We start from the raw sequence: 25,507 nt of genomic DNA on the forward strand, positions 1-25,507 counted from the left end.
GGGATCTGCATCACAGTGTCACAGTACCTCTTGGAATTCATGGTTTGGGCCGGCAGCACTCATGCAACCCCAGACCATGACGCTACCACCACCATGCTCGACTTTAGGTAAGACACAATTATCCTTGTAGTCACTTGGGTTGTTACCTATTTAGACAATTATAGCTGTGTGTTACATTCCCTAACTACTCTGAAGTTTCATTTCAGTATTGTCCCTCGAGAAGATATGCTGTAATAAAAATGGGTGATAAAACGTGAGATTCTGTTTATCTTAACTCAACATTTACAAAGAGATCGGGGACGTTTATTTTTACTTTTCAGTCCATCCATCTTCTCTGCCTTAACCTCACTAGGGTCGTGAGTATGCTGGAGCCTATCCCAGCTAACTTCGGGCAAGGGGCGGGGTACACCCCGGACTGGTCGCCAGTCAATCGCAGGGTACGTATAGACAAACAACCACTCACACTCGCCGTCATACCTATGGACAATTTAGAATGCATGTTTTTGGAAAGTGGGAGAAAACCAGAGTACCTGGAGAAAACAGAGCTTTGAACCCAAATCTTCCAGATCTCCTCAAAGTGTGACCAACATGCTAACCACTAGGCCACCATGCAGCCCTTTCTTTTCAGTACGAAATGTAAATGTTGTTTTCTACTGGTAGGAAGAGGACGTATATTACCATTGATTTTAGACAAAATAATACAAGACAAAATACTCTCATTGCCTATACTGTAATAGCATCCATGTGACTAATATGGTGATTTTATTTACCGTAACAATTTGGACAAGTGCTTAAATTGTCTTTATTTTCATTGAGATCATGATATATAATACAAAAATGCATGTTTCTGATGTAGGATATATTTATAATAGTGGTTTGGCTTCATTCTACTGTATGGGCTGTGGACATCACAGCTATGGCATAAACATTATAACAAACACTCATAACACAAACAAATAAACAACAGCATTACATTTTCCAGTTTATGACATCGAAAGAATTACATAAGCCAGAACCAAGAGAATAAGTTATCATCATACATTGGCATAATAATATTAATAATATATAGCACATATTTTTTCTGTCATGACAGATACAGTGAGATACACATGCGGTGCGTTCACAGCACTAAAACAGTTGGAAGAGATCGCAGAGTGCGTTCTGATCGACGGCCGCCTTGATGGGGTCGGTCCACAGGAGCTTGTATTTACAGTGTGTTTCGTCTCCACAGATCAATGTCCTCGTCGTCACCTAATCTCTCGCCCAGCTCCAAGCAGGGCCTCGTTTTGTCAGTTTGCGCCATCGCTTCGGACACCACGCAGTGGACAAAAAGGCAAGTGCTTCATTTTAAAGCATTGTCAAACTAAAAGTCTAAAATTGAATAGCTACCAATAAATGAGTGCTTATTGAAAACCAGTTTTGTCACTAGATTTTAATAGGAAATCTACGAAAAGTCATTTGAACTGGACTGTTTTCCCACTCCAAACATTTAACTTTGTGACAAAATTGCTCATCATTTTCATGATTTATGCCTTTTTATTTGAATTTTTTGAGTATCCTCCTACTATTTACAACTTTTTGTACAAAATCCCGCTAAATTCTTTCAAGAACAGACTCAAAGCAATGACCTTTGATCTGTATAGTGTGCTCAGGTGTCAAAAGTGTGCCTGGGGGCTCGATGGAGTCCCTCCTCTCCCTTCCCTTTACCTCTCTTCTCACCACTTGAGGCAACAAACTTCTTCTTGGTCTTTTTGCGTTTCTTATCAGGGCACCATACTCTCTCGCAGTACTCTTCCACTCTCTGGGCATCCCTGTAGCCAATCAGCTGAAGGAACTCTTTGTACCATTGCTTGGAATTGGGGGAGGGTGGCACCAGAGTCCTGGGAGTGATGCTCGGGCCCGCTGGGGGTTGGTTGATGTGGGAATGGCATGAGGATCCAGCTTTGTCTCCTTGACCATTGCTGCTGTGGATCGCTGACCCCAACATCTCTCCTCTGAGTACATGAAGAGTGACGCGCAATAACGTGTGCACATATCCGTGTTCTACAGTCTGGCACACATACACACCGGCATCAGAACTTCTCACGCTTAACAGAAGCAGCCCGTGCGAGGTCGAGATGACCCGCTCATCTTCATGAACCTGCCCAGAGGGAAAAAGAACACTTCTTCACAACTGTTAGGCAGTCAAAGCTTATTTTCTTAATAAGCTGGCAGATGATTATCTTATGAGCATTTGTTTAGTCTTAAAGCTATAGAAATGTACAGAGCAGGAGGGAAGTGCTTGCATACAATGAAGTTCGAATACAGCTCGTGCAGCGGTCACTTCCTGTTAACCGGACTTCAAAATAACACACACATATCTTACAGAAAGTAAAGTCTTTTCAAATAACACCTACCATTAGCTAGTTTCTCATAACATTTCACTGCAAATAATATTTATATACCCCTTTTAATGTAAACCATAGCTAAATAATAGTTTCCTGCCTGTTTTAAATACTTGGCTCAAAATAGTCACAAGTACTCACTACTTATTTCTTCAACATCTCACAATAACGAGGAGTGAGGACACCGCTCACATTTCTGCAACCTTTTTATTACAGTACATCTTCTCAAAGAAGTGGAACTTGGACATACTTTATAGCAATATAGATCTACTATTCACTGAAAATGAGTGCAAAGTGTCTAGCATCCGCCAGCGCTGTGATGTCATCACAGAGGAGTGCAAGAGGATTCCAGTAACACCCTGTGCAGTTCTGGTGAATTCCATGTCCCAGAGGATCAAGGAAGATGGATAACAATGGTGCTCACACTAAATACAGTTTTGCACCCAATTTGGACACGTTCACTTTGAGGTGTACTCACTTGTATTGCCACTATTTAGACGATAACGGATCTGTATTGACTCATTTTCAGAGGACAGCAAATACAGTATATACTGCTGTACAAGCTGTACGCTGACTAATCTAAATGATATCCACTGTTCATCACTATAGTATTGTCCCTTGGTACTTGATGCAATGTGAAGGCTGTTGTCACTTTTTTGAGCTACTGAATACATCTCTGCTCAACAAAAACATAAACGCAACACTTTTGTTTTTGCTCCCATTTTTCATGAGCTGAACTCAAAGATGTAAAGCTTTTCTATATGTACACAAAATACCTATCTCTCTTAAATATTGTTCACAAATCTGTCTAAACCTGTGTTCATGAGAATTCATAATCCACACATAATTCATCTACCTCACAGGTGTGACATGTCAACATGCTGATTAGACAGCGTGATTATTGCACAGGTGTGCCTTTGGTTGGCCACAATAAAGACCACTCCAAAATGTGCAGTTTGTCTGTATTGGGAGGTCCAGAGGGGTCCAAAAAACAGCCATCTGAGTGTAAATCACCACCAATTTGCCTCAAATACCATATACGGCCATCCAGAGCATCCCAAACATGCTCAATGGGTGACATGTCCAGTGAGTATGCTGGCCATGCAAGAACTGGGATGTTTTCAGCTTTCAGGACTTGCGTACAGGTGTCACCCATTGAGAATGCACACCTGTGAGGTGAATGCATTCTAAATTCTGAATGCCCACTAACAGATTTAGACAGATTTGTGAACAATATTTGAGAGAGATAGGCATTTTGTCTACATAGAAAGCGTTTTACATTTTGAGTTCAGCTCAAAACAAATTGTTGAGTGAATAAGACTCACCTCTTGTTTGCCTTGTTCTTTTTGTAAGAACCACAGCACCTTGGCCTGAAGCGATCGAGGCACACATTTGATCAAAGTGCTGTTGCCCTCTACACCAAACACAATTTTCTCCTCAGCTTTGTGCCATTGTTCATCTGGAGAGTACACACAGGTTAAATGGCTTGATAGCAATCATTTTACCATGTGAATTGATCATATTTACATGTCCACAAGTGCTTATCAAGCACAGCAGCATTTCTTTGAGACAAAAGCCGACTTGAGGCTATGCACACGTGTGCTCTGTTGCACTAACCATCGATTTGTAGCCCATTGCACAGCTGGACGGCGTTGCCATGGCGAACATCCTGCCGCCTGAATCGTCTGCTGAGAGAGAAAATGGAGCGATTTGGAATGTGCGATGAAAGGATTGTTGACAGAGGAGGCAGAGAGCAAACAGTGAGGGAGCATTTTTGGAAAAGCGGGTTATATAACACTTGACTATGTGTCATGTCTTTCAAGCTCATGTCACTCACACACAGCAAGCTGAGAAACAAGACATTTTTGGTATACCTCTTGGTGTAGGCTCCAGCAGGGTAGTATCTGGAGCAGGTGAGGCCGTCCCAAGCACAATAGGGGTCTCTAGCCAAACAACAATCAGCACATTCTGAGCCATAGAGGTCACACTGATGCAGTTTGACCTGGGCCACACCCACGTCTGACCCCACATACAAGTGTTGCTGGGGACCCAAAAACATGGACAGGATTTTCATTCCCTCAACCAAGTCAACTAGGAATGATGCAAGTGTGAAATCATGCAAAGTGACGCAGTGTTATCATCTTGTGGCTAAAAAGCAGAATTGCAAAAACAAATAAGTCTTCTCTTACCCTTTTAGGTGATATAATGATCTCTTTTATTGGAGCGGGAACCTGGAAAAAGACACATTTTGTTTGTTAGGCAGATATAGCGTAGATGAGGCGTTCACAGAAAAACTTGTATTGTCTAATTCTTTTGTATTGTGTTTATTTTATCACATGAAATATTCAACACAGCTACCTTGTGCATGTTCAGTAGGACATCAACTAAAATCAGTAGGTAATTTCATTGTCTGTGCCAGCAGGGGTCACAGGAGTTTGTGCACCCCACTTTCTGTTGTTCCCGTCCCTCTTGGGTGTACTTTCTGTTGGGTCTTTCCTGTTTGTTGCTGCCTGACCTTCAGTTCCATTTTCTTTACATGAAGTCTAAATAAAGAGGTTGTGTGTCAGCACCACATTCGCCCCCTGGTTCGTGGTCATCTCCATCCATCACATCCCAACATCAAAAACACAACGCAGAGTCACGGAGGCGCATGAACCACGCCTTCGACTAAAGGGGTTACAGTAGTACTAATAATAAATTATACAATTATGAAATAATTTCAATGTATTATTAAAATGTAATTTTATATCATTTTATTACCTGATTTTATTTCAAATATAGTCAGAAAATTGTGATTGGAAAAGCAGTGGCAAGTAATATGACCTTTGCTCTCCCTTCTCTCATCCACATTGTTTCTCATATTATTTAAAATAAATGTAATGACACCACAATTAATTACCAAATCCGTATCGGCTAAGAGAGCTGTCATTTCAAACCCGCAGTTAGTGCCCAACAAATTCTCCTCAAGCAAGTGATAGCTTTTCTTCCTACCACTCACACACACCTGCGACCTGCAGAGATGTTGCCCTACCTGTGGTCCCTTCACTAATAGTGAAAACTTAGTATTGAAAACTATTTTCAATGTGCTTCCCAGGCCATAGTTTGATTACAAGATGTTCACGTCACATTTGTACCTTAAATACTTGCAGCTCCTCCAGCAGCACTTCTTCCATAGTGTCAGAGTCTTTGTTGTAGATCGTGATTACTTTTAACACCATAGAGTCATCTAGAGGAACAATGAGGGAAAAATGTCAAAACCTCCTAAAAATAGATAATAGACAACTTTTCACAAATTATAATTTTTTTTTTTTTACAATATTCCAAATTTTGATCCAAATACTGTAATCTCAGTTCTGTAAACAAAAACACTTTCATCCAATACATTTGCACAGTGGGATTCTGCACATCATAATGTAGAAAAGTATTTTGCAAGTTTTGTACCTGTGCCTATATAAAGAACATGGTAGTGTCCATCCTGAGCTTGGACTCTGTCAACTGCAATCTGGGTCAACTTTCTGCTGCTTGGCTCTGTCTGCAGGAAGGCCGGCCTCTGATGTTGCGGTAGAACGGGACGATACATCACAGGGTGAGAGCGCACGAACCGCAAAACTTCATCTGGAAACTCTTTGGAGCTGGAGAAGCCTCCTCCGTTCACTTTGCTGGCACACTGTCATGGAGATGACGTATTTAGACAATATTTGATTACTTTGTGACTGTAGGCTGTGTAAATAACATACTGGCGTGATGTAGTCTATGTGTGGCCTGTAGAAACATCTAACAACAGTGTGAACATTCAGCAGTGTCTTCTACTTGCTCACAGTTTCCCATCAGTCAAAGTGCATAAATTCATCATGGACTTACAGATCCAGGCCGTGGGTAGGGTACTCTATCTTCAGAAGGTGTCCAGTGATGCTCTGGTCTCTCTCGGAAGGCAAACGGACCGTTAAACGCTGCTCTGATGTCATCCATGTGATAGACACACACCGCATAGCCTTTAAACACCGCACTGCAGAATAAGGCTTTATTACTAATTGTCAATATCAGTAACACCATTGTGTTCATGTGATGAAATAGAATTTCTCCTCACCTTGTTGTGCTAAAAAGGCCAAAGATTTCTGGGTTTTTCCCATCTTTGTTCTTCAATACGTAGACATCCTCTGAAATACAGTTTGTACATTTGTCTTTCCACTCATTTTATTTGTGTTTTTTGTTATGAATGATCTGGATCCAATGTATACTGTGCTTTTGGCAAATCTAATATCTGTCAAATCGCGTCTGAGTTGAACAAAGTTTTGGTGTATTCATGCTTAAACCGATTATTATTATTCCAAACCAAGTTTATTCTGGATCTGATCCATGTTTCTCCATATTGGGCATTTTTTACATGTTGAGAAGTATTAAAGTCAAATTTTATTTTAATGGAACAAAGTTTTCTCTGTGCATATGCATATACAGTCAAGTTTAATTTGGATTTGATCCAGATTGTTCACTTTGCAGCCATGTACTGCAAATCACATACAAATCTTTTAAAACTTTTTTTATATGTTTCTACATGTTGACAAGCGGGTCTAGTGGTTAGCATGTTGGCCAACACAGTAACAGTGTGGAGATCAGGAAGACCTGGCTTTGATGCTCCCTTGGGAATTTCTTTGCGGAGTTTGCATGTTCTCCCCGTGCGTGTGTGGGTTTTCTCCGCGTACTCCGGTTTCCTCCCACATTCCAAAAACATGCATGTTAGGTTAATTGGCGACTCTAAATTGTCCATAGGTATGAATGTGAGTGTGAATGGCACGATTGGCCGAAGTCAGCTGGGATAGGCTCCAGCATGCCCCGTGACCCGAATGAGGAGAAGCGGTACAGAAAATTGATGGATGGAAGGATGTTGAGAAGCTTATATTGCTGTCATATATGATATGATTTGCTCTTTGCAGAGTACACATAAGCAGGCGTTATACTGTAATGCCAAGCAAAGTATAATCTGAATCAGATCCAGTTCGTGCATTTGACAAAAAAAATTATTTGACATGAAAATCCCATTTGACATGTAAAAAATGTCATCAAAGTAGGTTGCTCTGTGTATGCAGGATCAGAAGCCCTAATATCAAACCATATTTAAAGTAGAGCCGATCCAGATTGTGCATTTGGTAAGAATGTAAAAGTTAAATGAAATCACATTTGATATGTTCATCAGAAGCTTTCACCTCTGTAGAAATGTCATCAAAGCATGTTGTATTTTATTGTGCTCATGGGTGATAAATGTTCCATGCAGATTAGGATTATTTCTGCAATTTTCCAAATTTGGGAATGAACTCCAAATAAATGAGGTGCACCACATGTCCTCACCAAGTAAATCAAAGTGAGTATCAATGCCATCAGGTCCAGCCACAGAGCAGATGAGACGCGTTTTTAGAAAGGAGCTCCATCTATTTACCAGCATCCTCTGTCCTCCTTGATCATTCTGAGGGGGTCATAGAACATAAATGATTGATGACTGCACTCTCAGCGCTTTGGCTCTATGATTCATTTCCTCCACAAATCAGTAAGTCAAATCCTTACAGCACAGACTCGTCCGACGCGAGTGTAGACGGCCTTGTTGACCCCCTCAGCATCCACCTCGCGTTCAGTGAAGAAGAAGTAAACTTTGTCGTCATCTTTGTCGTCGTTGTCAGGGATAACCGCTGAGCCCACAAATCTGGGTTCTGTGGGCAGAGGAATTTGTAAGAAATGCCTTCTGGTGTAAAAGTGGGATTGTTTGAAATGTTGGCACCATGGCGTGATGGGCTTGGGCTATCAACATGGACTTGTGTGAGAAGTTCAAGTCACTTTCAAGTTATTGGGCCAAATGTAATTTATGCTGTTTTGCAGTAGTGAGATGCTATACCGATCAAGTAAAAGTAATATTAATAACATAATTATAAACAGAGGCCATTATAGATTCAGGGTTGTCTTATATCCAGGTCAGTGCAGTAATGATTACCTCCTCAGAATACAGATGGTTTGAAAGAGGAGTAAAAAATAGCTTCCTTTACTCCTCAGAATACAGATGGTTTGAAAGAGGAGTAAAGGAAGCTATTTTTGTCAAACAACAGAACCCATCATTGAATCGGAATGGTGGTTTGAGGTTTAATTTGGACCCTGTGTTCAGCAGGTTACTGAGACCAAAACCCACAGCTCTTAGTCTTGCAAATGAGGTGAAGCCAGGGCCGAGCCAGAACAATAGATGCTAACAAGCCAGTATCAGAGTCGTTCATACCCAACTCAGGGAGCGACACTTCCCTTTTATCGGAGGTGTTAATAGCAGGAGAGGATTATACCACTACTCCGCCCAGGCTTAGTGTAAGGAACCAATAGGAGGAGGGTGTTGGCACACCAATTCCACCCACTCGTACTGTATTTAAGGCCTAGGCTACCAGCACTTATTAGTTCGCTGACGAAGCTCTTCGGATGAGGAGCGAAACGTCCGACACCTTCTTCACAGAAGTACAGATGACGTCTCAAGAAGCCTTTCCCTCGGAATATATATATACTTATATAAATATAGAATTTAATTAAAATATTTCTAATTAAATACAGATTTTTATTAAATATTTCTTTTTTTTAATCATTGTTATTATATATTAATTGCCAACTGGTGTGATGAAAGATATGTTTTAAAAAGAATTAAAAACTTGACCGACCATTAAGTTGTTGCCTGTCGTCTCTTTCAGTACGTGTGTAGGTGCGGTTGTTAAGTCGACACAAAGCAGCATCATTCTCCCAATAGTCTGTATAGAGGCCCACATACATCTCTCCACCTTAGGACACACAAGGTAAGCAGCAATGCAGTTTAGAACAGGGTGTACATTGTATTACATAATGAAACATCACCGCTAGATGGCAGTATTTGGTCATTTGAAGTCACCAACTACATTTTAAATCTGATTAGTGGATGAATTTGAACCTAAAGATCGAATATTGAATATTGAAGCTGTAATTTTAGCTTTTACCTGTGAGTGTGGATGTGCAGGGACTGTGGGGATTGAAAGGACATCGTCCTCGGCCACTTGCAACACTCTCCTCTTCAAGCACAAACAGCTTATCCTGTGAACATTTCACCCAGTAAGCTGCACATTAACATACATCAAAATGCATCCAACCAAACAACAAGCATCCAAATGTTAAAAACAAAACAAAAGAACATGCAAGAGTGAATTATAGAAGGGAGTGATTAGGAAGTGATGAATGAGAGGGAGGTAGGCAGACAGAGGTACGTGATGGATGACCCCAAATGTCCAACTGTTGTCTGTACAGCTACACCTTGCTCTTATGTGATAGCAGGTTAAATACGTATTCACTTTTCATCACACTTCTTTAGGCAGCAGGTGGAACATGTATGAGGGAGGCCCCCCAACATACATAAGATGTATACAGACGTATACATTGAAGTCACAGTATGTGTTTTAACTCAACAGTGTTTACACCCATCACTAGCAGATCACAAAGGCTATCACTGATTTATGAAGAAACCCTGGGAACCCCCCTGCTTTGTGAATACACCCCCTCGGATGACGGTCACAAAGGTCATCTCCAGGTCAAACTCATCTATCATGTTATGCGTATATCCAAATCAAGCTGAGAAGCCGTGTGATAGGCCTAAGTCCTTATAACTCCACATTGCAATTTGATGGAACACCTGTGTAACTGCATTCAATTGGTAATAGTATGAATGTGCAATTCGCAGTTTAGGTTTGCTCAGGTCGTGCAAATGATATGAGTTGTAGCTGAGTGTGCTTCCTAACTGGCCTATTCAACTCACTGGACCCCTGAAAGAATGCAGCTTACAGACACTCATGCACCATTCGGTGACATTATGCAACTACTGTATGCGCTACACTGTATCACGCTTAAATGGTGGCTTTGCGTATGAGTCAAACTACTGGTGTTATAAGACTATAAATTATCGCAAAGATACAATTGAAATGTTATTACCTACACCTAAATACTAGGGGTACAACAATTCAGAAAATTCACGTTTCGGTTCGATTTTATTCTTAATTTAGGATAAATAAATTGGAGGCTAACTCGTTAACTCGCTATTGTTAAAGCCGTCTTTTGTGTCACTTCAGAGATCCTGTAGCCTGCCCAAAAGAGGTGCACAATGTGGTGTAAACAAAGCTAGCAGTATTGTCTAATGTATGGCAGATTAATGTTAGACTGGCAGTCCTGTGTATCAATCAATCAAACGTCACAGTGAGGGAGTTTTTTAATGCCATGCGATCGACCCACATTAAGTTCGAGATACTACAACAACAAGGAACATTCCCAGTGCTGACAGTGAGTTATTATGTCTTATTATTGCTTATCATGTCTACTATATTAGGTAATACCAGTATAAAGGTCACTACAGAAGTGTTATATAATGTTAACATGGCTGTAAAAAAAAGTCATTAACAGGTTTTCTATGCTCTAACTATGAAAACACTCCATTTATTAATATTGAACTGAAATTGCGGTCGGGGCTGGAACCAACTAACCGCGATAAACGAGGGACGACAGTATCTGGTGCAGCTATACCTGCCTTATTTTCTGCTGTGCATACATAGTTAGTAGTTAGGGCTACCAAAAAACAGCATCCTGTAAAAATAGTAATAAAATATATAATTAAAGATTCAATTCAAGAAGGCAATAAAGATAATTACACATAATTCAGCAATAGGTACGCCCACAGATTCAGATTCAGATAGCATTCAATATTTCCACAGATTAGTATAGAAACAGGTTGAAAATAATTATCAAAATAACAATGCAGTTGAAGTCAAGGCAAAGCATGAAAAACGTACATATAAAACTTACACAAAACATATACAACTTATATAGATGTACAGTATATACAAAACTTATACAAATCTTCATAATTGTTCAATTCATCACAAAATAATAGCAACAATAACAAGTAAGTGTAAAAAACACAATTACTTTTTTTTAAGGCTTTGCGTGGAACTAAACACTACACATGCAATGAGGACTTTTATTGTATATGTATATGTGTATATGTATATGCATCTTACCGCTGAGTTATTTATCCGGAATTTGGATAACACAGATGAAAAATGCAGTTTTAAATGCTGCTCGAGATGCCGGCTGCCAGCCACAACAGGAGCAGCCAATTGCTTGCCTCTGCTGGGATTTTACGGGGACCTTGGTGTCAGCTGGTGTCATGTGACGTTTCTGACTTGGGTTTCAGTATTGCTCGATTCCTAGTGGTATCGAATCAAGACCACTGTATCAAACGATTTTATACAGATACATGCATTGTTGCACCCTTACTAAATAGCCTAAGGGGTGTCACATGACTCAATGTATTTTTTGTATAACTCTTCTACTCCTGAGCCATTGCACACAATAGGGTAAAACATTAGCAAAACAGGCTTTTGTACTGTATTCCCTGTGCTATTATTTATCTGATATATACATCTTATGGTACATGTCAAAGTTTGACCTCGTAAGTCTGATTGACTTGAAATCTCTCACACAACTCAATGTGCTCTATACAACACCCACTGCAATATTTTAGGTTGTTTAGCTGAATCAGCAGATTTGGTTCACACCACTGTTGGGGACTGACAAGCATGTCTGTAAAATTTGTGCAAGAAAACATGGCTGTTATCAAGCAAAACATGTTGTACTTAGTCTAATTGCCCATATGTTATTGACCGTTTGTTGAATGATTATAAAACGCGCATGCTACCAACGTTCCCTCTAAGCTGCGCACGTCCGCACACTGATCTTGTGTTCTCACCGCACAGCAAATCATTGCAGCTTAACAAAATATAATCCAACCTGAACTGTAAATAAAATAAACACATAGCAATTGATTCTGTACCATTTTGCAATGTGACTCTGCGAGTGACAGGCGACAAGCGGTAACAACACAATGACGAACACTGTCCAGCCAATGAGAGATCCTGTTGGTAAATATTTACTTAAGATGCCAATGAATTCATTAACTGCATGTTACGTCGCACATACCGTTGTTTTGCAGGTTAGCGCATAGCTACAGGTTCAGGGGAGCTAACCGCGAATTATGGCAACACAAATGGGAAGTACCACATCCATTCACCAAGCTAAAGTGAAAAAAGAGGTCTTTTAAGGTGGACTGTCTGTCAGAGTATGTGGGAACAGAAGAATAGAAAGAGATGAATATTTTTTAATTTTTTTTTCAAATGAGAAAGGGCTGCCCTGAGCCAGTTTTCTGGCTGAGTGTAAAGTGTGGACTAAATGAGTGGCTTCACCGTGCATGCGATAGTGGGGCTGCTTTTATTTTGGTGGCCGGGCTTACCGAATACAGTAAGTGTTACGCAGAGCTTGCGCAAGTGATGCCGAAGGGACCGGAATGTGGTTGCTTTTTTTCAGTTGAGATTTTTTTTAATTTTCATTTTTTACGTAGACAAAAGTAAACACATTCAGCAAATGTGGCATCACTTTCAAGTGCATTTCCAGAATGAAATGGTGACGGAACAGGCTGCTGCAAAACAGAGATTACCTCAAGTTCTCAGGTTTTGGACAGGTGTGATGCTACAAGTGTGCACGTCTGATGGCGCTCACAGTGGGTGATGCTCAGGTCGTTTGTGGAACATTGCATGCTACCCATCCATGTAATACAGATACCATCAAAGTTTTATAATAACTTCAAGTCAGAGGCTGCCTGGACACATGAGTCAGAACGAGACACACATACGGACAACTGCAATGGAGGTCAGCGAGACTTTCCTATCTGTAAAATCCATTAGTTAAAAAAACATGCAAACCGATTTCCTTGAAAAAAACAAGTTAATGGAATTTAATAGTTATAGTTGACCACAGTAGATGTTTACGTTTCACTTGGTACACTCAAGTGAGATGAACTTGTTTTTGTTTGTTCTACTTCTACTATTGGATTTTAGAGTTTACTTCTGTGCATGTGGCTTCTGCGGTAAGGAGAACAATTTCATCCAAGAGGAGACTGGGGGGCCCCGCATCAAAGTGGGGACTGTGGAGTGTGATACAGCAGTATCCAGAGCTAAGACACAGCAACATTTGTGTTTATGTTGCCACTATTAGCTATTTACTTGACCAATGTGTCCCGGCAGTCGGTATGGCATGCCTAGGAACCATCGTACAAGAAATATTACCTGAAAACTCCTTACCTTCCCTGTGTTTCCCACTTGTACCAACGCACAGACGGGGTTAAAAGCCCCTGTTCCACAGACCAATAGATGGGTCTGGTTGTACTGCTGCAAGACCTTGATGTAGTTTGCGCATTCCATCTGTTGGAAGAGTTAAACAAATGAATCACTGGTTGATGACATCGCATGTGGGGAGGGAAACGCGCAATGGAAAAATGCCAGACTTTTACTGCATTGTCAATAATGTCAATAGGTCAGGTTAAAGAAAGGTCAGTCAGCACTGTAAGACACGTGGAACCTGAAATGGCCAAAATACATGACATGTGTTTTCATTTACTCTATGCCAGGAGTGTCCAAAGTGTGGCCCTTACTTTTGATTGGCCCTCTGCATATTCTAAAAATGAAATACATTTATAAATAACAAGTCACCCAGTCAAATACTTACTTTTTCCCTTCCCTTCATCAAGCATTCTTCTATTTGAGGTTCAGTACTGGCCCAGTGGATCTGCAAGACAACGATTCATTTAAAAAGAGAAGAAACAATGAATTGATTGTATACCACAAGTTGGTCAGTCTTTATTGAACTAATTGATTCACAATGAGTTCATAAGTCTGCATTCTTACCTCTTTGTAGTGTGTGTTAACCTGGTCCAGCCTGAGGGAGAACAAAGTATTCTTGGCCCCAACATAAAGCCTCTCATGGCCCTCATCCAGCAGCATGGTCTGGGGTTGAAGAGGCACTCCCTGGCCCTGAAACACCCAGGTCCTGTTCAGCTGCCAAAGCTCTGCAGCAGAGATAACATCGACATAAGACATAGAAAATGAACAAAAGGATTGTAACAACAGCATTGCAGCTGTTTAGATTGCTGCTCAGTGCGTCAAATAGTGCAAAAGTTCATTTCTCTATCCTCTCAACAGCCATGTAGCCTGGAATTTGTAATCATGATATATTATTTATTCATATATTGTATAATAATTATTGCTGGGCTTTCAGAAATCGTTATTATTATTTCAACATTATATTGAGTTTTCTTTTCTTTTTTTTACTTTTCATGAATACTACTTACATATCTTCCAGTATTTTTTAGCCATTTCAACCAAACACAGTTCATCTTGACTTCAACAGATTATTTAACAAGCAAATTTTGAGTTGACAGGTCAATTAGAACGTATGCAGGAACGTCATTTTAATGCCATTTGATTGGATAGTCATAGCACATCTCCAGGGGTGTCTCTTTCCAATAACAAAAACATATTCCAAAAGCAATTGCTCAGAGATAAATTATTCTAATTTGCTGTATGTACTCAATGGTGGTTAAAGTTTTTATTCACATCGGGTTCCTAAATGAAATATTTCCAGAGTTGTTGATTGGCAGGGGATGGCCCAATTCTCTGTCCACATCATTCACCAGACATCATTCCCTGTACACGTCTTTCTATGGCGTTTTCAACAACCAACAGAACATGAACCGAGAACATTGTTAATGTAATGGCAAAGTTGCTGAGAGCACTTAAGTGGGAGTTTAAAATGCTGAGCCTCTTGTCACATGACCTATTTAGTCAATAGTACTACGTGACTATTAGTACAAAAGTATAAAATTTTGTACTATTTGACACGAACCTAAATTTAATGTGATGCCTGTTTTAGAGTAAAACAAGGGAAATGAATTGTTCAATAATATATTATATATACAAAACTACTAAGACGTGAAGCAAAGTAGTTCTTCGGTGAGCTACTCTCCATCAGCTGGTGAGCTACCGCTAGCATATGAGCTACAGTACCTGTTGGAGTGTGACAGCATGACTGTCTAAAGCTGGACACACTACGTGTTTGTTGAACAACTCAGACACACATTTAGTGTTTTGAAGACAAGCCATAAGTTTTCTAATGATAACAAGAGAGCAAGATTGTGAAGTGACACTTTAAAAAGTAAGTTAGCATGGATGTGATAGCCACTTCTAGCTCGCCTGTGATCTAGCTAGCTACCGCCAGAGAGGTAGTGCAAACGGGTAAAAGATGCCAGAAAGTCAAATTAGACGTGAGCAATCACGCACGCTGCCATAAATAGGCTTCGCATGTGACAAGCTGTCGTCAATTGACTACACATTTTATGGACAATTTTTTTATGTGCACAATAATAAGGAACACAGTCACAAAATGCTAGTGCCGCAACTTGAGCCGGTTCAGGTCCGGACTTTGACTAGGCCACTCCAAAGTCTTTATTTTGTTTTTCTTTAGCCATTCAGAGGTGGACTTGCTGATGTGTTTTGGATCAGTGTCCTTCTGCAGAACCCAAGTTTGTTTCGGCAAACAGATGACCAGACATTCTCCTTCAGGATTTTTTGGTAGACAGCAGAATTCATGGCGCCATTTATTACAGGTCTTCCAGGTCCTCAAGCAGCAAAACAGCCCCAGACCAACACACTACCACCACCATATTTTACTGTTGGTATGATGTTAGTTTTACGTCAGATGTAATGGGACACAGACCTTCCAAAAAGTTCAACTTTTGTCTCATCAGACCACAGAGCATATTCCCAAACATCTTGTGGATCATCAAGATGTTTTCTGGCAAAATTGAGACGAGGATTAATGTTGTTTTGGCTCAGCAGTGGTTTTGGTCTTGGAACTCTGCCATGCAGGCCGTTTTTGCCCAGTGTCTTTCTTATGGTAGTGTCATGAACACTGAGGCAAGTGAGGCCTGCAGTTCTTTTAACGTTGTTGTGGGGTCCTTTGTGACCTCTTGGATGAGTCGTCGCTGCGCTCGTGGGGTAATTTTGGTTGGCTGGCCACTCCTGGGAAGGTTCACCGCTGTTCCATGTTTTCGTTTTCAATTGTGGATAATTGCTCTCACTGTGGTTCGCTGGAGTCCCAAATCTTTACAAATGGAAATTACTTTCTTTCTGGGGGGGAAAAGGGAAGGGGCAATCACTTTTTCACACCTGGCCATGTAGGTTTGGATATTTCCCCAAACTCCACACAGAAATGCCCAACAAAGATTCGAACCCAGGTCAACATGTGGGCAACATGCTAACCACTAGACCACCGTGCGGCCAGTTGTGTTGTCACTGACTAATATTTAAATTAGTTTGATGATCTGAAACATTTAAATGTGACAAACATGCAACAAAAAAAAAAAAAAAATCAGGAAGTGGGCAAACAGTTATTCACACCACTTTATCTATCCTCGTTGTTGTTTCTATTCCACTTTAATTACATTTATTGTGGCACATTACATGACTACATCTTGTAGATGTTTTTTATAATTGTAATGCTATTCTAATGATGTTGTTGGGGGATTTATTATGGAAATGGTTTACATTGGAATACATTACATATTTTTTTCATATTCATAGTGTCACATGTCCAAAAGGAGTAGGAAGCAAAGCTTATTTAATCCAACCCCCATCCGTTTTACATGAATTACAATACATGTGTCCACTTCCTGTGTTCCAAATGCACTCTTTGCTGGTTAAATACATAGGAAAATGATAAGGTCATGTAATAATGTGGTAAAATAGTAGTCAAAATTATTGTTACTGTACCTACTTCATATGACAATCATAATAAATAAGATTTATGAAATAGACATAACAAAGCATAGTTGGATACTGGGTGAGCACTGACAATTAACTCACAAGAATGAAGAGTTAGTAATAAGTGTAGTCGTGATTAGACATACTGAAGCATTGACAATTGAAACAAAACACAGTAATATGATAATGGACAATGGGTGCGTACAGACAATGAGCTCACAAGAATGAAGAGTTTGTTGTGCACAGTGGTTCAGGACTCTTCATCCTTGTACTTTGCAAACATCAACTGTTTGTATTGTTCTTGAAATTGCTCCTGTTAGTTCCTTGCTCAATCTGTTCCATAATTTTATTCCACATACTGAAATGCTGAAGGTTTTTAGCATTGCTCCTGTGTATAAGTGTCGTATGTATAATTTTTCTCTGAGGTCATATTTCTCCTCTCTTGTTGAGAAAGGACTGTATGACATTTTTGGGTAGCAGATTATTGTTTGCTTTATTCATACTTTTAGCTGTTTCATTTAAATGAACTAGGAAATAGGGGATTTGTATGTTCTTTATACACGGCATTATGGATTATTGTGATTGATCTTTTTTGCAGTACCTTTAGCGAGTGAAATGTACTTTTATAGTTATTTCCCCATATCTCAGCACAATAAGTTAGATATGGTAATACCAGAGAGCAATAGAGAGTACGGAGTGATTTTTGATCCAGGACAAATTTTGCTGTATTCAATATTGATGTATTTCTCACCACTTTGTTGTATATTTTTATTGTGAAATTTCCAGCTCATCTTTTCACCTATTATGGCCCCCCAATATTTAATTTAATAATGTCCACTCCATCAATCAGTATTTGTGCATAAGCATCCTTTCTGCTATTACCAAAGAGCATTATCTTAGTTTTACTTAGTCTGTTTTTATGAAACCATCTTTTTATTATAGTCATTTCATCTGTGACTTTTTTTTTATTAGCTCTTGTGTACTTTCTCCAGAACAAAAGGCAGTAGTGTCGTCTGACATTTCCAAACGTGAAATAGTGAGGGTAATCTAATTTCTTAATATCAGTATTAGTATTAAGGCAGTAAGGTTTAAAATGCGCACCATGTCTCAGTCTTGTATTCATAATGTACTATATGATGCTCTAACACGTGCAGTTCCACTCTGGCACACAATCTTATCATATCCAAATGTTATATTTATAGTTATAAATTCATGTTACCAGTTTGGGAAAACCACAAAGCTATATCACATCAGTGGGATATTATTCGCTAGTGGAAAAATGTTCCACTTTTTACTTCTGATATGAATGACTGATTCAGTTGTCTGTGTCATATCAAAAGATATTGCGGTACGTGTTTCAAATTCACCATATCCCCAAAGAATGACTAAGACCAACAAGCTAGGTTATCTTTTAATATCATGGTGTCGTCCCATGTGGTGACTCTGCCTTGGCTTGCTCTAAGTATGTCATATCATGCATCGCTATCACCAATAATACGAGCCGTTTCAACACTTTTATGGATGTTTTATGAAAGTTTTATGACACGGTTTTATTAGACAGAAAAAATTATTTGTTTTCTAAGGGAGGGATGATTTCACTAAAAGTTCATTTTTCTTGGTTTGCTTGGTTTAGAACACTCAAACTGCATCAAGTAGTGCTCATGAGTTCAATATGTACACAAGTGGACGCACGCAAACATGCAACAGCCTGATTGAACCTGACAGGCTGTTCCGCTAAACCTACTCTCTATGTGCTCCTTGAGCGCAGGGTGCAAATCAGCAGAAACACCTCCGCCCTCAACCTTGAGGGTGAAGGATTTAAATGAAGTGCTGAGTCTAGTGTGTTTCCTGTGAGTCTCAACAGTGCTGGAACTGAGAAAAAAGCGTTCATTGTGCACCAAAGGCTTGAACCAGGTGTCCTTGTGAAAGGAAAAAGGGTGACCTGGTGTGTGTTAACCTTTCAGAGGCTTCCACATTTAAGAAAGGGTTTGATTGAGGCACTGGCAATGCCCAATCCTTACACCATTGTGCAATGAATAGCTACATGTAATTGATCGTGGTGGTGATCCACTACAAAATAAAAGCCACCACGCCTTCTTTTTAACCTTGAGAACAATTTTAAGTCATATTTTGTATGAATGGATATATATGCTATATAGATACATATATAGCTCGTTATTTACAGTACACACAAATTGACCACGATTAGTTTGAAATCGATTTAAAATATCATAAAAATGTTTCACTGCCCTTTAATTTGACAAGCATGCATGTGTGTGACAACATGCAACATGTACAGATTCAAAGCTACCCCAGTCAGCTGCAGGATATGACAGAAAATCATGACGTGTGAGTTTTTAAAAGTATCATTTGAAAATGGTGGCCTCTATTCAGGGCAAGTCTTTGACTTCATCTATGACTCATGTGAGCCACAATAATGGAAAGCCTTGTTTTGAAGTCCCGTTAGATGCTGAGGTTACAGGGGGTAATTGTCAGATTTGTTTTCCTGTCGCCTGTATATTTTTAGTGCAACTTGATCACTCACGTAGATGGAGGGAGCGTTTATCCCATTTTCATGTTACTCACAGTGAAACTGCACACCGATGGAAGGGTTTTGTTTAAAATAGGATTAGGTATCCGCAGAAGAGTGGGTGAGTGCATATAGTACTTTGTTGCCATTAAGGTATAAATGTACAAAAAACGCAACTGTTTGTTTGAGTAGCACTGGGTCTGCAACTGCTAGGTACTAGAGACTGAAGAGGTGTGGCAAGTGGTGCTCTGCCAGGGCTCGGACATGCTTCCTGTAATTATCTAATCCACACACACGCAGTGTCTATCCCCTCATAGCTGCCTCTCAGTTAGGCTGAACTTGGATCAAGGAGTGTTCTAACATTCCATTCCAACGTTTGTGTGTCAGGCTGGCTTGCAAAACACGGAACTCCTTTCTTTGTGTGGAGTCAAATCTGCTAGCACTTATTTAGATGACAGACGTCGATGGCTATTTAAAGTGATCTCGTAAATGCAAAAACCCTTTTCTCGTCTGCTTCTCACTTGTCTCTTTCAATAACGCTGAGATGTGATTGCTCTGGTTGGACACGCACAGGAAGCAAGGATAAAAGAATGTGATGATAATAGAAAAAGGAAAACCTGGAAGTAAATGAGAACATGAAGAAAAAAACAGGGAAGGACAAAAAAGCAGAAGTGAAGAAAGAAGGCAACAAAACCGGACGGCATGCGGAGAATGTCAGAGAAGAGAAAGAAAGTCTGAAAAAATGAAAGACAGGAAGGACATTGATGGAAAAAAACCTTCCTCCCAAACCTTCCTACGAGCGTGACGTCGACGTTCTCCTCCAATTTTGATCAACATTTGCTATGCAAGTGACTGGTGTAATTATTAGATTAGATTCAGCTCCAGAACCCTCCCTGTCTCTCTTCGAATGTCATTGTTCCAAGGCAGTGTTTCCCAACCTTTTTTGTCTTGTGTATGCCCAGAGCCTTTTTTCCATACCATGTACCAGTACCCCCTCACTCATACGTGTTGATAATTCTTCAAAAGTAGAATGTAACGCAACTGTAATGATTTTGGTGCAGCTGTGCCACAGGTTATTGTCTCCCTGCAGAAACTAGTTGTAGAACACATGTTCCATTTTATTGTCTGGCTTTATATGAAATACTGACTTATTATCTTGGAAATTAAATGCTTCCACGTATCCCCTGCTCACATACCATTAGGTGTACACGTACCCCCGGTTGGGAATCACTGTTCTCAGGGATTGTTCACAGGGGAACGTTTTCAGGTTGAAACGGCAAAGTATTTTATCGTTTCACCCTGTCATCCACATGGCAACATCGCTCTGGGTGCCCTGAAACGGTATTTGAAACGACTTGCAGAGTGGGAAAATTTGACAATGGCACCTTGTCACAGGGATAAGCAAAAACTACTTCCTGAGAACGATGACGTCGCCGCCCTGTCACCAGAACTGACCGGTTGTACTGCTGCCGAAAAGCCTAAATATCTGATTATTTCGACTGGCATTGCCCACAGTCGACATCCTGCTGATATTTTTTTGTTCTTATACTCCAAAGTGACTGACAGAAGTAATTGTACTTCGTCTTCAGTCTAGACAAGCCTGACAAGCAAGAGACGACAGACCTTATGCACATGCGTTCTTTCGTCTTATATAGTTTTGGTGTGTCACGTGGGCCTGTCTGTTTATAGTGCCACATGTTGGTGTGCCTTATGTATTACATCATTTCCATCTAGTGATCCGTTCCCCTGTGGACGCACCGTTGCCAACTCCTCAGTAAGAAAAGTAGCTATTGGCTGTCCTAGATGTCGTCAGAGGACGTGCATATGATGTCGGAAAAAAGCACAAGCCTCGTTGGAGAGCCAAAAAGTGAGTAATAACATTAATTAGAACTACAAATAAACTTGACTCTTGGTTTTGTTAATTTAAAAGTGGCCATCACTTCATCAAAATAAAATACTTTTATCTCGTCCAGCGGCTCTCAAAGTCTAGACAGCATAATAATTACATCCGGACTCACTTCCAGCCTCCACCTTTTATCTGGTAGTTAGGACTACGTGTTTAATTTAACACACAATGTTCTCCCATCACATGTTCTTACACACTGACAGGTGTCTGAATGAGTCTGTCTGGCCGAGTCAGAACGAGGTTTGAGTGTAATGAGTAGTAATTCAATGAAGATTAAGAAACATTTACATTTTTAGATCCCACTCTGTAAAACAGGGCACACCCCGGTGGCATTGCACCTCACACATGCGTGATTCATGGATGCGTAGAGCTCCACTATGCTCTCATTGTGCCGAGGAAGCTCACTGTGAACTGATGGCTTGTGACTGCTTTGGTGCAGGGCGGACCTCTCAGCAGCACCCGCTGCTGCTCAGTGAGAACAGAAACTGCAGAACAATACGTACTTTCACTTTTAAGTCCCCAAATAACAGAAAACCAGAAAGAATCGCTAGATTTGTTGCGAGTTGCTTTTGACAAAATATGTCCCCAAGAGTGTTTGGAATGTCGCCAGATTTGGTGCCAAAGTCGCCAAGTTGGCAACACTGTGTGGGTGTGACTATTTACGGGTACCAAACTGAGTATGTGCATAAAAACACAATCCAGGTTAAAGCCCTAAATATGCTTCACACACTTATTAAACATATTTTAAATGATGAGACGTACAGGTACTTGCAACTCGAATGATAATTAAAGATAAATCAGAGTCGCAGTCTAGACTTCAGTCTGGTCATCAGACTAGTGCTACAACAACGCGGGCTGCCTCAATCTCCCTCTCAAGCGGCTATAGTGATGGTACGTGCCTCCGCTGCTCCGCAGGCTGCTGGGTCGTTCTGCCTCGCGTTTCTCCAAGCCGTGTATACATAATCCACACTGTTTACCTGTTCTAATTCCAGTCATGAAAAATCATGTAAAATTCAGCACATAAATGACAAATGTGTAGGAATCCACTGTATAAAGGAACAAAAATATAGAAGGAATCTAATGAAAATGAAGAAGATAAGACCAAAGGCAAGCAAGACAATGAAGCAATAAAGAAAGAAATGAACAAAACAACAAGAATAAAAAACTGAACTAGAAAAACAAGACGAAAGGGACAAAAAGCTGCACAGAAAGTAAGAATGAAAAAAAAAAATGAAGCCAAAAACTTGGAAAGCAAGTTAAGGAAGGAACCAAGTAGTGAATGAATAAGGGAAGATGGAAATGAGGAATGGAAAACAGAGAGAAAAGAAGGAAATGAGACTACAGTAAGGAAGGGCTAAAGGAAATAAGGGATAAAAATGCTTAGTAAAAAATGAAGTGTTTTATGATGTGTTTACTTAAAGATTATGATTAAACATGATTGCACAGTTGATATAAAACACAACAGGTGTGTGCTGCGAGCATCTCCTCTGTTATTATGTGCAGCTGTAGCCACGACGTGAACTGATAAAAAGGCAACAAGGGGGATTTCTGCAGCTCATTCCACACTCTTCTCAAAGTTTCTTTCCTGTCTTCCAAAGCCAGCCAAAACTTTCTTTGCCATCAGCTAGAGACGTGAGAGGAGGTGGAGGAGGGTGTTCCTCTGTTGGCCGCGACGCACGGCCCCAATGTTGTCCCACATCAAATGGAAAACACATCGCAAAAATATTCCCTCAAGGCAGACACTTTCATCTAATCCGCTGTAAAAGAAGATACCCAAGATGATTTGGAGTGCTGCAATCCAAATAAACACTCACATCTCTACCGTGCACGGAAACACTGAGACAACAATGTGTTTGCCAATGAGCAACCTAGTTTTGCATTTGCTCATCTCTTAAGCAGCCAGGGCGCAGGGATTCAAGTCACAGAAACCAGAAGATCACAAAAACTTCTCTTCTTCTCTGAAGCCCAAACTTTTGCTCATAATTGAATCCACTGGGAAGCTCACATTTCATGCCAGAATTAAAACTTGTGTTTGCACAGACATGAGGCGAGGTTATGCTTAATGGATAGTGGATGTCAGCTATAGGACAAACAAAGAGATGACATAAAGTGGAGGGAGTCAGCTCTCATTGAGTCCTGAGCGTAACGGTGTGGGTGGTGCTGGGGTGGCAGTTTAGCAGATTGAGGTCTGGGGTGTGTTGCCATTATTGACAGACGACCCTGCACTCAAGAACCCCCTTGTGTTTAGATGTGTGGTGGTGGGGTGATAAATGTAAAATTAATGCCACATGGAGTGTATTCGAAGGGTGAGAGAGCTAGTACAGCACAATAGGATTCCCCATATCGTTGCTGTCTATTGGCAACATGTATGCCACATTTCTGTTTTTTCAGACAGCTTTAGCATCAGATAGTTTAGGTCACAAGACATGATGCTTCCACCAAGCTCATGATGCCACAAAAACATAAGCTTGCTATTGACGACCAGGTGTGGAACACCGGGCTTGTGGATCCCAGTATGCAGAGGAAAGAGGTACAAAATGTCATGAACAAAAAACAATGGTGCAAGCTGAGCGAACTAAACGGCACCGTGGAAAAATGGGCGAAAGGAGGACTAATTCGAACAGCCTAACAAAGCTACTTGACGTGCAGCGCGAGCTATAACTAGCGGAAATGGATGGCACTCTGGAAGCCAACAGCAAACTAGCATAACTTGTGGGGGTAGAATAGAAACAAGGCTTGCCGTCTCCAGCACGTGGAATAGCCGAGTACCATCCACTCACCACATGTGGTGCCTAAGACGATGATTCCAATGAGGAGCAGCTGTGGCACGTCTTATAGCGCCGCCCCAAGAAGCACAATGTCAGAAAAAAGGGCAAAGAGCATTCCCCGTAAGGACCATCTTGGACGCCAGGAGGCAGGGCAGGGGTGTGCAGTTTCTGATTGACTGGGAGGGCTACGGCCCCCAGGGCCGTTCTCGGATTTCCCAGTCACTTATTATTGATAAGACACTTACATCCGAATTTTATTGCAGGTTCCCTAATAAGCTTGGAGGTCCGCCAGGTGGCGTCCAATGATGGAAGGGGGGAGTACTGTCATGCTTCGCTGTGACACTGGCATTATGCAAAATGCATAATTTACAATAGGTAATTTAGTAACCTGTTTTTTACTTCCATACATCAGTTGGACATGGGTCATGAAACATAGCTTTTTATTGCCAATCTCCTGAAATCATTGTTTTATTATTGAAAGTTGGCAGCGCATGGTTTACAATAAGACCATTTTGACTGTTATGCATGTTTTGTACGACTGTTCTGTTCTTCCACATGAAGTTAACAGTTCGGAAACATTGGACAATGCAATGCTTTGAGGTTGCACGGGAATTTTCCCAGCCAGTCTACAGGTGTTTTGTGGGCTTGGAGAATGCATTCGACAGTGTTCCTCGAGGAATCCTAAGGGGAGTACTCCGAGAATACAGGGGTGCCGGAACATCTAATTCAGGCAGTGTGACCAGAGTTTGGTCCTCATTGCCGGCAATAAGTCGGACTTGTTTACAGTGAGGGTTGGACTCCGCCAAGGCTGCCTTTTGTCAAGGATTCTGCTCATTACTTTTATGGACAGAATTTGTAGGCCCAGCGAGGTCGTTGAGGGTATCCAGTTTGGTGACTGCAGGAATGGGTCTCTGTTGTTTGCAGATGATGTGGTCATCATCGAGCAGTGATCTTCAGCTATCACTGGATTGGTAGGCAGCCAAGTGTGAAGGGGCTGGGATGAGAATCAGCACCTTCAAGGTGGAGTGTCATCTTCATGTCGGGGGTGAGATCCTGTCCCAAATGGAGGAGTTTAAGTACTTTGGGGTCTTGTTTACAAGTGAGGGAAGGATGGAATGCGAGATCGACAGGCACAACTGCAGTGATGCGGTTGCTGCATCGGTCCATTGTGGTGAAGAGGGATCTGAGCCAAAACGCAAAGCTGTCAATTTACCGGTCAATCTACGTTCCGACCCTTA

At 40.8% G+C, this 25,507-nt stretch overlaps 1 protein-coding gene across 2 annotated transcripts in view; it reads right to left on the bottom strand.

Moving 5' to 3' along the window:
• Nucleotides 1-786: 786 nt before the first annotated feature.
• sema3e (sema domain, immunoglobulin domain (Ig), short basic domain, secreted, (semaphorin) 3E) overlaps nucleotides 787-25,507 on the bottom strand; it is a 31,923-nt gene continuing 7,202 nt past the window's right edge. Inside the window, exons 2-17 of one of the 2 annotated variants that reach the window (XM_054777545.1) lie at nucleotides 14,153-14,313; nucleotides 13,974-14,033; nucleotides 13,550-13,669; nucleotides 9,371-9,464; nucleotides 9,062-9,178; nucleotides 7,941-8,083; nucleotides 7,728-7,842; nucleotides 6,472-6,541; nucleotides 6,246-6,390; nucleotides 5,826-6,051; nucleotides 5,519-5,610; nucleotides 4,574-4,615; nucleotides 4,259-4,425; nucleotides 4,002-4,069; nucleotides 3,710-3,843; nucleotides 787-2,140 (exon numbers count right to left, since the gene is read on the bottom strand). In XM_054777545.1, the coding sequence (XP_054633520.1) occupies nucleotides 1,649-2,140; nucleotides 3,710-3,843; nucleotides 4,002-4,069; nucleotides 4,259-4,425; nucleotides 4,574-4,615; nucleotides 5,519-5,610; nucleotides 5,826-6,051; nucleotides 6,246-6,390; nucleotides 6,472-6,541; nucleotides 7,728-7,842; nucleotides 7,941-8,083; nucleotides 9,062-9,178; nucleotides 9,371-9,464; nucleotides 13,550-13,669; nucleotides 13,974-14,033; nucleotides 14,153-14,313 (2,246 nt within the window). In that variant the 3' untranslated portion in view covers nucleotides 787-1,648. Of the gene's footprint in view, nucleotides 2,141-3,709; nucleotides 3,844-4,001; nucleotides 4,073-4,258; nucleotides 4,426-4,573; nucleotides 4,616-5,518; nucleotides 5,611-5,825; nucleotides 6,052-6,245; nucleotides 6,391-6,471; nucleotides 6,542-7,727; nucleotides 7,843-7,940; nucleotides 8,084-9,061; nucleotides 9,179-9,370; nucleotides 9,465-13,549; nucleotides 13,670-13,973; nucleotides 14,034-14,152; nucleotides 14,314-25,507 lie in introns of both variants that reach the window. The other variant, XM_054777544.1, reaches the window with a different exon arrangement.

This window comes from Dunckerocampus dactyliophorus, chromosome 5 (assembly GCF_027744805.1).
Source record: "Dunckerocampus dactyliophorus isolate RoL2022-P2 chromosome 5, RoL_Ddac_1.1, whole genome shotgun sequence".
In the NCBI taxonomy this organism is placed as follows: Eukaryota; Metazoa; Chordata; class Actinopteri; order Syngnathiformes; family Syngnathidae; genus Dunckerocampus; species Dunckerocampus dactyliophorus.